The 13,586-nt window shown below is 38.4% G+C and overlaps 1 protein-coding gene across 1 annotated transcript in view; it reads right to left on the bottom strand.

Moving 5' to 3' along the window:
- Positions 1-13,586, bottom strand: part of NR1D2 (nuclear receptor subfamily 1 group D member 2) — a 33,882-nt gene that overhangs the window by 11,885 nt on the left and 8,411 nt on the right. The window contains exons 2-6 of the mRNA XM_037070846.1: positions 8,998-9,264; positions 7,971-8,059; positions 5,790-5,934; positions 3,275-3,897; positions 1,182-1,367 (exon numbers count right to left, since the gene is read on the bottom strand). Coding sequence (XP_036926741.1) covers positions 1,182-1,367; positions 3,275-3,897; positions 5,790-5,934; positions 7,971-8,059; positions 8,998-9,264 — 1,310 coding nt within the window. The remainder of the gene's footprint in view (positions 1-1,181; positions 1,368-3,274; positions 3,898-5,789; positions 5,935-7,970; positions 8,060-8,997; positions 9,265-13,586) is intronic.

The following is a 13,586-nucleotide window of genomic DNA, read 5'->3' as shown; positions in this document are numbered from 1 at the left end:
AAATGATACAGGAATATTAGCATATGTTTACTGAGCTACCCACCACTTATTATCAAGACCAATTAACAGCCTGATCTTAAGACCATTAGAGAGAAGTGGATCCCTACCCCCACTGATCAAAGATTTCACCCACTAGACACCAACTTCCCACCTACTGAATTTCAGAATAATGCATAAGAGACCTCCAAGCAAGTCCTGAGGCTTTTCATACCTCAGCAGCAACAGGGAAGCCATGGGCCAGACAGGTGAGAGGCACCTAACTAAGCACTGAAGAGGTACTGTTTGTGTCCTACTAAAGCTGGCAACTGTGGCGATCCCAAACCCTGACAGGAGACATCACAGCAAGAGAAACTGAAGTAAAAGTAGCCATAGATTCTGGAGTGAGTTGTGGCCAAGAAACTCTGAGCTGCCACATAGGAGACATTTTATACATCCCCCAAATACATGGTGGGGCAAAAGTAGTTTTACAGTTGGTCATATGAAAAATAATACACTAATAAATTGTTTTGTATACTCACAACTGTAAACTTACTTTTGTCCCAACTTACATTCTACAAAAACCACATTCACCTAAAACACAAAAACCACATTCTGTTTAGCCTTCGTATTGTGTACTGAGTACAGTAAAGTCCAGGCTAGGCTTTCAGTAGAGTCCACTACTCTGCAGAACACACCAAGTCCACATCTTAAAGCAATACTTAGCCCTGGCCAGTGTAGCTCAGTTGGTTGGAGCATCGTCCTGTAAACTGGAAGGTGACAGGTTTGACTCCTGGTCAGGGCACATGCTCAGGTTGTGGGTTTAGTCCTCGGGCAGGGCACACACAGGTACAAGAGACAACTGGTCAATGTCTCTCTCTCACATCAAATGTTTCCTTCCCTCTTTCTCCCTCCCTTTCCCTAAAATCAATGGACATGCCCTTGGGTGAGGACATTAAAAAAAAAAATAAACTAGAAGCAGTACTAGAACTTGGAGTTTGCATGCTGCAAATACAGAGCATTTATGTTTGAAGTCCTAAATAACTCTGCATTTATCTAGCCTCCTCCCCCAAATCCCAAGATGGCCATTCTTCTGTTGGTAGTTTCAGCCTCTAGACTATAAATGCTCATTTACAAAAGGACAATGTGCATGAAAATAAAATACTGCATGTCCTGTACCCATACTCAGGATTAACAAAACCTACCTCAAAAGTCCCAGCCTTTAAAAGATTGACCTGGTCATGCTGAGAGAGATCTCTGAATCCAGGAATACGCTTTGCAAATTCCACCACTTCTTTCACTGCTGGGGTGAAGCTCATCGAAAATTCTTCCCAGATTTCATGCCCCGATTTATGAGGATCGACGTATGGAGACTTGCTCATTGGACAAACCTGGTATGCACAAAACAGAAAAAGTCTTCAACTGTGTGAAGTGGTAAAGAAATTTCAAAAGCGGCATCTCAATCACGTTGGAAATGCCAACGTGAAAACAACCCTCAGATGCTACTGAGGACAGCCCTTTCTCTTCCCCTACTCCACCTACTCCACCAGACGACAGGAAGCCTCACAGGAACTGAACGTAAATAGCAACTCACGTTACCATAAAAGAGGCAGCCTGAGCAAAACTGAGATCTGGAACAAGGCAGTTCAGAAATCTGTGGCATGGGTTTAAGAGTTTACTTTACAATACTGCTGCCACCTTACGTAGGCTTCATGGTTTAAAAAAGATTCACACATATTTACTTGATTCTCAATCCTATTAGTGAGTACTGGTAGATGTTACAATGACCATTTCTTAGATAAGAACAGACTCTAAGACGTTTAGTGACTTATGCAAACACAGCTAGAAGTCACAGGCCTAGAATCCAAGCCCACATTTAGTTAATATCTCAAAACTCACTTTTTTCTAAACGGGCACATTATGACATTGTAATTTCAAAGAGGAAAAGATAGTGATACCTCACTTTTTTAAAAAGGTCATTAACCATTTACTTTATAAACAATGATGTGAGCACTGACCTCTGCTTAGTCAATTAGGAAACAACGACTAGAGACACAAGTGGATCTTCCAGAGGAGGATTGGGAAGGAAAACATAGGAAGCTAAAGAAGGCATAAAAAGCGCTGGCTGGTGTAGTTCAGTGGATTAAGGGCCACCAGTTCAATTCCCAGTCAGGGCACATGCCTGGGTTGTGGGCCAGGTCCCCAGTGGGGGGTGCGTGAGAGGCAACCACACATTGATATTTCACTCCCTTTCTCCTTCCTTTCCCCCTCTCTAAAAAATAAATAAATAAATCTTTTTTAAAGGCATAAAAACACTAAAAAGATTATAAAACATGCACTACAAACTCTTTTAGTAAAGTCAGTCTTTACATTTTCACTAAATCCAAGAGATTCAGAAATTAAATGATTCTATAACCATGCTATTTTTTCCCCTTAAGGCAGCCACTAAGTCTAATAAAATATAAGGTCACCTGTCAGATCCATGGGATTGAATACTTGCAAGTGACCAAAAAGATCTAACATAGGGATTGGGGTACAGTCGACTGTTTTGAAAATATAAAAGAAGGCTTTAATTACCTGGCTGTAGAAAATACCAAGCACTATCAAAGGACCTCATAGTTTAAACTGGAAATGACGCAGTACTGATGCTTTTGCTGAAATTTTGGCTGAATATAAACACTGTACTTTCATTCATGTAGATTGTTGTATTTGATGAAAAAAAAAACTTGAATGATATGAATAACATTAACTCATCTCCTAGGATGAAGTCTGAGAAAAATCCTTAGAGGGTAGCCTATTAAATTACACTATTCCTAAATTCTCCCACAATAAAATATCCATGTTCTATATCCAAAGACCCTTTTGCATTATAATGGTTAAAGAAAACTCCAGAGAAATCAAGGAATTACTGACTGTGGTGAGCTTAAAGATTAGTGCCTAGAGAAAATCCCAAAGCTAGTAAGGTGGTGATTAATCAGAATGCTTAAATTTTGAAAGGGATTTCTAAGAATTAAAGGACCTATTTTTCATGATCCATACTTGACATAAAATCCCAATCCCAATCACGGTATCAATCAAATCACACGTTTGTACCTAACTCTGTGTGAAATTAGGTCATACAATAAATGATGTTTATTAAAAGTATTTGACCTAAAATATTGCACAAAAGTGATTCTGTAAATCTCTTAGGTTTTCTGACCCACCCTTAAAGTTGGTATATCCCCCACATAAAAGAAAACCTTCAAAGCTTTCCTTGATACAAGGTGAGCAAAAAAAAAAAAAAGAGATATCACTATACCAGATGCATTCTCCCTCCATTGTTGCACAGGTAACTATTCTTGTTCTCATTCTGAGAAAATCCATCTATCGAAACTCTATCACATACTCTTTGAGTATAAGCATTGGAGAAGTTCATACAATGTCCATTTGCAATACAAATGGCATGCCCATTTGGGTAATGCATTATATTCCTCCCTTTATACTGTCCATTGAGATTCTGCTGGCTCTCACTACAAGGAAAATGGTTGCTAAGCCCATTGCCACAATGGTCATGATTTAAATTATATTGCTCCATGTTCTTGGGAATCCGTTCTCTCTGGGGCTGCATGGTTTCTGCTGAGTTTTCTCGCTGCTCTTGATTATACATAAAGGTATCCTTGTGGGCTCTGGTCACCATGCCAATTACTTCTTCCTTTGCAAAATCAGAAGAGGGAGGAGAAGAGCTTTTGATGTTTTCTTGCTCCAGCTGGGGCTTGGGTCGCAGCTGTTCCTGGGCTGGTAAGGCTGTCTGTTCATGTTCTACTAATGTGTCATTCTGCAAATGACCATTGAACTGGCTGTTCATCATGGTCTTCATTGCACTCTGCATTTCAATTAGCATCCTCTGTTTTTCACGCTTAGGAATACGACCAAACCGAACAGCTATTGAAGAAAAAGATATTTAACATCTATACTCTAAACAGGACCTGTTTATACAAAAGAACAACACAAAATTATCTTTGATAGCTATGCCCTCTAGTCATACAAGTAAACAGTATCTATATGTCTCTGCCATAAATTATTCTAAACTTACTGGTTGTTTTTGATATACCATAGGAAGTGGAAGGCACTGTTCTCCCAAAACAAAGCTAAGAAGATCTGTATCTCTTGGGTAGTTTATAAGCAAAATCTAAGAAATTTGAAATTAACTAATGCAAATCAGAGCCTGAAGCAGATCAGCATGACTACACCATACCTTATTAACAAGGCTAAAGATTCTTTTTAAGAAGGCACATGGGATTCAGCTACCTAAATCCATTAACACTTAACAGAACCTAGTAGATATAATCACTCCCTGAACATCTGACTTTGTCAATTTATTTTCATCATTTTATCCTCAAGATCCAATATTAAATGACCTGTTCTTTCCTTTACTGGCTTCTTCAAAAAGAAAACCTTTTCAAAAAAAAAGGCAGCTCTGGCCAAGTAGCTCAGTTGGCTACAGCCTCATCCCAATATGCCAAGGTTGCAGGTTCGATCCCAGGTCAGGGCACATTCAAAAAGCAACCAATGAATGGCTAAAGAAGTGGAACAGCAAGTCGATGTTTCCCCCATCCGCATCCCCTGCCCTCAGAGATCAATTAAAAAAAAATAGTCAAGAGAAATGCACTTACTGAAAAATCAACTTGCTGGATTTTAATTAAAATCAATAAAATTCATCCTCCATTATTTTGGAGGCTAGTCTTAGACTGTGTATGGTATTTTATACAGATGGTAAAAATTCTATACACCCACCCAGCAAGAAAGCCTTACTAATAATCTAACTGTATCTCTGACATTATCAGACACGTGCTTTCGTCTTATTTCACACTCTACACCTCTACCCCCTCTCCTTCACAAATGATTGCCATTTTTATTCTTTTGGGGCAATCACAGTATCAACTTTGGACTGCTATTTCTAGTGCTATAAAATTTTTTTTCAGGCAATTAAAATCCAAAACATCAATTGCTAAAATCTGTTCTTTAAGAGTCTCCATATTGCAATACTATATTTCTGTGTCAGTAAGATATTAGAGCAACCTACAGGATTGCTTAAATGACCTCCCCTGGATAAATACGAGGTTCATTCTTAGCAGTTCTTAATTAGGCCTACTAAACTAATCCCTGTGAAAACCTCTTCCTCATCTGTTATGTTTCATACGACAGAATTAGACTGTCCACAAATGATTTCCTAAGCACAATAGAAGAGTCAAATCTTCCAGTGATGTCATCCACAGATAACACTAACAGTCCCACAAATTACCACAACTTTTATTTTCCATCGCTCCATTTCAAACCAGAAATGAACTACCTCTTCCACTCCAGACCCTAACGTTTCTTTCAAATTTGCATTTCTTTTCAGTGTATTCCGAATCTGTGCCCTAAAAGCTCAGGCTGAGAAAGTGATGGAGTCACATAAAAAGAAATGGGTTCATCAGCAATGCTAAGAGATTATGGAGAAAGATCCATGGATTCCTACATCAAGAAAAGCTAAATCTTTTTTGGGGGGGGTGGGGAAAGTATTCAAATTATACAGAGAGAAAATAATGGGTCTTTTTTACAGAACCAACAAAAAAAGAAGTGAGTCATAAGCTGTTCCTGGATTGTTGATGCTAAAATTTGACTTTAATGAATTTGGCATTCTACAAGGCATTAAAATGTGTTTTCTAAAATCTGCTTTACCCTAAGCATGAAAGGACTACCAGTAACTGGTTTATAGCTCTAGTTTATGCTGAGAAATACAAGTCAAGCTCCATATGCTTTAAAAAAGAATGATCTTTAAACTAGGAATATACCATCTCTCGACATTCCAACAGACAGACACTTTTTGAAGCGACACTGCTGACATCTGTTCCTATTCATTCTCATTATAGAACAGTTCTCATTCTTCAGGCACTTCTTATACTGGATGTTTTGCTGAATGCTTCTCCGAAAGAAACCCTAAGAACAAAGACAGACAGACCCATTCATTTAAAGACATCCAGATGGATTGCTTATAAGCAACCACCCCAACCCCTAACCACTCAATACTACTAGCTAAACCTGGGAAATAATTTTGGCTTAGAACAGAGGGAAACATAATCTTGACACATGGAATTTAACTGGATTCTTACCAGCATCAGTAAGCCTCTATATTTTCTAACCAGACAAAACTCTTCCTCCCTTTCTTCCTTTTGGAGAATCTTGCTGCCTTCCAAGCACCCCTTGTCCTACACTCAACTCTTACCAGTCCCTGCCTACAGCCACATTTTCTAACTCATACTTTAATCACATACAAATTCCAAAGCTCCTAAAATATGACTTAGTTTTAAAGAGTTGACAGAATATATGTTCCATAGCTATAATCCCCTCAAGGGAACTAAGGATTGTTAGTAGAGCTTGGTCTTTCTGGATCATTGCCTGCTGACGCCAGCAAGGCCTACTAACGTGTGCCAGGTGTCCCTGGCTGATTGTCAGCAACAGGTAAGTATCACACCACAGACCAACTAATGATCCAGAGAAAGACAGGTTCCAGCTAGATTGCTGTAAGTAACTGCCTTCAGTAAACAAACAATTTAAGTGTATGTGCAATAATAGGTATTCGAAGATCCCAGCTTAATAGTTCCAAGGAGAATGGAAAAGTCAGGAACACAGCTACCAAAAGTATCTTAAAATGCAGTTTCCTTGAATATTACAACTAACCACACAGTTCATGAATCTACGTTGGTAATTTGGGGATACAGTATTTTTATACTTAATTACTACAGTACTATATTGGACACTACAATATCTGAACCAGACACACTTTTAAGAAGCTATAGAATAATTATGTGTACTATATCAAGAATGCACAATTAGACTCACTGGCTTGTGCTTTTGTTTCTCCAGCTATAAAGGTAGAACGATGCCTGCCCCACAGTTACTTCACATTTTTGAGGGAAAAAAGAAAAAATGGTGTTTATACAACTTTTTAAACATTGGGAAAGTGTTATGTCTACATAAAACCCTGACCAGTTTATTAAGTGACCAGGCCATGAAGAGCTACCAAGATCACAATTTATTCACAGCCACCCTAAAAAATATTTCTTTTTTCACCATGTATATTCATTATCTCATTCACCCATCATACCCTGCCCAGCTGGATTCCTGCCTCTGCCCTTCAGTTAGAGAACAGCAGGAGCACCTGCCACAGCCATGTTGATTCAGGAAAAAGGATTGTGTCGGATTAGAAAAACAGAAAGAGAGGTTCCCTGGGTATAAGTAGGAGGTATAAACTATATCCCTTAGAATTTTCTGATAGACGATCTAAGAAATATTCAACCAAACTTAAAATATATAATGAGCTTTCCCAAGCACTCAATTTATATCCAATTTTCTTTTACTCATTTGGAACTACTTCCAAAGATACCAGGTTTTTACAAGTACCTAGGAATTATTCTCAACAACTAGTACCAGACATGTCAGAAAACACACCTGATGAGGTCTATTCAAAATTTGGTTTAAACCAGTTCCAACAAGGCAGGAGTGTCCCTCTACCTGGAACAGCACCTGACACATTAATAAACAAGCATTTTGTGCACTTGGTTTCATACCATAATTCAATTTGAGAATGCAAACTTATTTTAATCAAAATCTTTAAAGAAGTACTTTCACTGGATTAGAAATATATTTTTTCAAAATAAATTATATTTATATACTATAGATTGCGGCCCAGGTCCCCAGGGAGGGCCACGTGAGACACAACCATGCACTGATGTTTCTCTCCCTCTCTTTCTCCTTCCATTCCCCTCTCTCTAAAAATAAAATATTTTTAATTTTTAATTTTAAATATTTTTAAAAATAAAAACCAATAAAATAAAATGCTTAATACTTAAAGAGGAGCAGCAGCTCACTACTCTTCTCCCAGATTATCGAATGTGGAAAAATGGCAAACCTAACTCCAATGTGTTTAATCCCAGAATCGGAAGCTTAGAGGAAAAAAAGCATGCTTTCTTTACCTTACAACCTTCACAAGCATGAACTCCATAGTGGAACCCTGACGCCACGTCCCCACAGACTTTACACAGTAGAACCATGCCACTAAATTCTAAGGCACAAACAGAAAGAAAAGTGAGAAAGATTTCAACTGGTTTTTTTCCTTCCAATTGAATATTTTTCTGTTCATCTTGCAAGTGCTTTAGAAAGATACAATTACACTTTTATCATTTAAAGAAAATTCTTTACACCAAATTAACAAATCAAAAGACATTATAGTCTTCTCTTAAACTCAGTTTATGGGACTACCAAAAATCTTTCAGAAAAGCTGGTTTTGCCCTTCCCTGATGATTTTAAACATACTCTGAAATTTTGTAAATCCAGAGTTACTTCACACCAGATATAAAACCAGAACTAGGAAAACAAGTCTCCAGGATAAGAATGAAAAAGTCAGGCAGAGAGGTCAATAAATAAAAGGTACGAACAATGTCTGCACAGGCTGCTGTACCCTTAGTTCCCTTAACCTACAAGTCCCAGCTAGGTCCTATTCCTTCTGGACATTCCTTCCTGATCTTTCCCAATACCAATCCATCTTACCTCCATACCCTCTTAGGGGTCCAAATTCCACTATTCTAAGCCTGCTTTATTTCCTAATCCCAATATTCCTAGCTCCAACTTTATGGAAGAAAAACCTTTCCCACAATGAATAAAGTACTCTGTTCTAGAAACCAGATTCAGTACTAGGAGTCCAAAAGAAAGGTAACTGTGAAAAAGTGGCAAGTGGAGGTACCCTAGAGGAAACGTGGTAAGGCACAGTATATAGCCACAGATTTCACTTGGTGACAAGAATCAGTTATGATAACCCTTAGGGGCTGTGACTTTTAAAACCATCACTGATTTCTTACCTAACTAATGAACTATGTATGATGACCCAGAAAGGAGTGAAAATTAGACCCCCAAATATAACAGGTTCCCCCAAATAAAAAGCTGATAAAACAAGCCCCACCTGCAATGAATGGCACCAACCTTTAGGAAACTAAAGTAACTTACTTGTCACTCCACTATGACTCTTCGTCACCCCAGGTGCACTCGACTTGCTTGTTTTCAGAGAACAATCTATTCGATCATTCTTCAGAATGCCTTCAATATTGGAGAGATCACCACTTTTGGGATTACCATTGTTATCAGAATTAGAGCTATTTGGAGAAGATGGAACAGAAGAGAAGGAGGACTGGAAACTATTCTCGGAACCCTCACTATGACAAGAGGCAGGGCTGGAGGCTGAGCTGGAAGAACTGATATAGGCAATCACACCTCCTAGAAAAGAGAGAGAAATCAGATAATTAGACACATGATAATATATATATTCTATTTTTATAATTTTGAACAGTAAAGTCACTAATTTAGAAATTGATTGCTGAGTAAATGTCAACTTATCCCAAAAGGAAAAATAACTTGTTTCCTACTATTCTTCCTGTTTCCACAAAGTCCAAAGCCCATACTAATTTCCACTGACTGAAAAAGTGAGAAGGCTCTGATTGGCTTAGTTATTCTGAGTATATGCAGATCCAAACCTAGTTTTCTATTTTCCAACCTTTACCTAAGAGGAATGAAAAACCTTCCTGAGTGACTTCACAGCTTAAACAAATTGTTGTGGCCATGAAGAAATACAGTTCTGATCCTCTTTGTGTCTCCTTCATTATACCTTTATGTGACATAATCCTAGAAACAATGAGTTCATCGTTTGCCTCCCCCATCATTTGGCTAAAACACAGGTTAATCAAAACAAATGTAACATCTGGAACTCCTGATAAAGTAATGTATCTCAAAATAGAGAAACTTTCAGTTATTGGTCTCAGAATCTGTTCTGACGCTCCCTGAAGACTTCTATGACTATCGCTAAACCCCAGTTCCACTCTCCCTTCTCCACCTACTTCTGACTCGAAGACACACTTTACCTCTAAGCACCTCTTAAGGAATCCAGACTCACTACTTGTTCTTTTGACCAACTACAGTAAATGTTCACAAGACTAAAAGAAAGAATGCAGGCTATCAGAGAATAACATTAAGGCTGAAGTTAATGCCCTTTTCACAGAGCTACTCTCAAAACACTACTCACAAATTCATCAGTGTAACTTCCACAACCCCCCTGAAAACTGGTCTTAACACTTTAGAGACTATAAACCTCCCAGATGAAGAAATAGCACTTAGAATTATTTTTAGGATATAATTACAAACTTCTTCACTCAAAAAGACAGAATGTTGCAACAGTAACCTCATAGACAACAGTAACCTCATAGACAAATATATTATTTTTCCAAATCCTAGATCAAACAAGTAATTCTCATCTTCTCTGCCAAGGTCTACTGTAGTTCTTTTCCTCTTCTCTCCATCACCAACAAACATTTATTGGCTTTTTCAATGTGCATTAGATGCAAAGTTATCTCTCTTCCATCTCCATCCTGAGGTCTCATTTAAACCTGTTCACTTGTTTCCATCTATTTCTCAACTAGACTGTATGGACCTAGGTGTACAGGAGTGTCTCTTAATTCTCCATACATGTTTCATGTAATAAGCCCATCCTAAATATTTTTAACACCTAGTACTTCTCTGCCTTTGTTCTGAAGCCCACGTCTAATAACATGGACAGATTCCCAAACATGATAAAACATTCCTAGAAAGTTGCCAGTAAAACAGGGCACTTCTGGTAATAATCTAGATGACTATACTGAGTAGTAACTGCAGAATTTTGCACATTCCCAAAGTAATAACTACAATTCAAGGTTCTACTCTGAAACAAAACTTTCTCTGCTAAAGGAAAACAACTCTCCAATTTTTTTTAGATAAAAGCCATACTTTAGAAGTCATTTAAATCATACACACAGAGACATAGATACACTCAACAAAAAATGCCAAAAAAATTCCAGAGAACAGATGTTTCCATTTACAAAGAAAAAAAAAAGAATTTTAGTGTCTTAGTCTGTCATGTTGATATTAGGTACCAAATACATATTCATGTACCAATTATTACATCCAGGCTGGGAAGCCCTGAAAAGTAAAGCACAACCATTATCAGGGAGTTTGTTAAACTATCAGAAGAGATGTTAAAACAGGTGCATACTATGCCAAGAAAAACACAGCAGTGTTAATCATGTACCAATTTAATATGTGTAAGAGCGACTAAGTACACCTGAGTTTTAAATAATGTGAAAAATTCCATCTACTTTTCCATTCATTAAGCAATGCCTTGTATCAGTCCTAAGGCTAGGGTGTGAATCTGCTCTTTCTATAGTTTGACCCACTTCCCGAATCCTGTTAGCATGCTGTTATCAGCTGCCCAGAATGAAGTCAGGATTTGATAATTAACGTGTCCTGTAATGTGGTCCCTACCTATAAACCAGTCATTCTCAAATTGTGGTCCCTGGACTCAGGGCTCCAGCATCAACTGGGAATCTGGTAGAAACAAACACAAGATCTCAGGCCCCACTCCAGGTCTATTCAATGAAAATTTTAATCACCTTGATGATGCTGATGCCCAGTAAAGTTTGAGAACCACCGTCACACCAGCCAACTACTTTCATTAGTGCTCAATGGAACAAAAAGTGACGAACAATAGTTTTAATAATAGAAATTTCATCTACCACTGATTTTAAAGTCTAAAGGGTCCCAAGACTTTGAACACAAGGAGAACAAGCTTCCAAATGTTGAGTTAATTCTCATTATCTAGAGAAATTATGTAAAATATATATTACAGAACCATCTGGTACTTTTCTAAAATATACATTTCCAAAGCTCTGCCCAGATGATAAGGAACCAGTACGAATAAGCATTTTTAACAAGTTCCCCAGGTGATTCTTTGCAACATGAAATTTAGACTGGCTACAACCAGTGAATTCAAGCACAAACTGGCCTACAGTTGTGTTTTCTAATTATATTTTATTGATTATGCTATTATACTTGTCCCAATTTTTCCCCCTTTGCCCCCCTCTACCTAACAACCCCCACTCCCTCAGGCAATCCCCACACCATTGTTTATGTCCATGGGTCATGCGTATAAAGTTATTTGGCTACTGCATTTCCTATAACATACTTTACATCCCATGGCTAGTCTATAACTACCTATTTGAACTTCCTAATCCCCTCACCTCTTCACCCATTCCCCCCCAACACACACACACCTCCCATGTGGCATCCACCAAAACGCTGTTTTGCAGAGCTTCCCCTGGGCTGGCATGTCTATTTCCTTCACCAAATAAGAGAAGTTTTCATTACTTTTTTCAAATACATTTCCAATTTCTTGCTCTTTCTCTTCTCCTTGTGGCACCCCTAATGCAAATGTTGGAACACTTGAAGTTGTCCCAGAGGCTGCTTACACTATCCTTGGTTTTTTGGATACCTTTTTTTTCTTTTTAATATATTTTATTGATTATGCCATTACAGTGGCCCCACTTCCCCCTCTTCATTCCCTTCCACACTCCCTCCCCCACCATTCCCCCCTTTATGTCCATGTGTCACAAGTTCTTTAGATTCTATATTTCCCATGCTATTCTTGCCCTCCCCGCTGTCTACTTTCTACCTATCATCTATGCTACTTATTCTCTGTACCTTCTCCCCACTTCTCCTCCTCTCACTCCCCTGTTGCTAACCCTCCATATGATCTCCATCTCTATGGTTCTGCTCCTGATCTAGCTGTCCTCTTGGTTTGCTTTTGTTTTAGGTGTGGTTGTTAATAACTGTGAGTTTGCTGTCCTTTCACTGTTCATATTTTTATCATCTTTCTCATAGATAAGTCCCTTTAACATTTCATATAATAAGGGCTTGGTGATGATGAACTCCTTGAACTTGACCTTATCTGAGAAGCACTTTATCTGCCCTTCCATTCTAAATGAAAGCTTTGCTGGATAGAGCAATCTTGGATGGAGGTCTTTGGATTTCATGACTTGGAATACTTCTTTCCAGCCCCTTCTGGCCTGTAAGGTCTCTTTTGAGAAATCAGCTGACAGTCTGATGGGAACTCCTTTCTAGGTGACTGTCCCCTTATCTCTTGCTACTTCTAGGATTCTCTCCTTCATTTTAATCTTGGGTAATGTAATTATGATGTGCCTTGGTGTGTTCCTTCCTGGGTCCAACTTCTTTGGGACTCTCTGAGCTTCCTGGATTTCCTGGAAGTCTATTTCTTTTGCCAGACTGGGGAAGTTCTCCTTTATTATTTGTTCAAATAAATTTTCTACTTGTTGGTCTTCCTCTTCCCCTTCTGGTACCCCTATAATCTAGATGTTGGAACGTTTAAAAATGTCCTGGAAGTTCATAAGCCTCTCCTCATTTTTTTGAATTCTTGTTTCTTCATTCTTTTCTGTTTGGTCATTTTTTCCTTCCTTCTGGCCCACTTCCTTGATTTGAGTCCCAGTTTCCTTTCCATCACTACTGGTTTCCTGTGCATTTCCCTTCATTTCAATTAGTTTAGCCTTCATTTGTTCCTCTAATTTGTGACTAAAATCAACCAGTTCTGTGAGCATCCTGATCACCAGTGTTTTGAACTGTGCATCTGATAGGTTGGCTATCTCTTGGTCGCTTAAAAGTATTGGCTCTGGGGCTTTGAGCCGTTCTTGAGCCATAATCTTTTGGTCTGTTTGCACCTG

This window comes from Sturnira hondurensis, unplaced genomic scaffold, assembly GCF_014824575.4.
Source record: "Sturnira hondurensis isolate 20B ecotype Veracruz unplaced genomic scaffold, ASM1482457v3 Scaffold0019006, whole genome shotgun sequence".
NCBI lineage: Eukaryota > Metazoa > Chordata > Mammalia > Chiroptera > Phyllostomidae > Sturnira > Sturnira hondurensis.
This window is presented reverse-complemented; position numbering and strand designations above follow the sequence as displayed.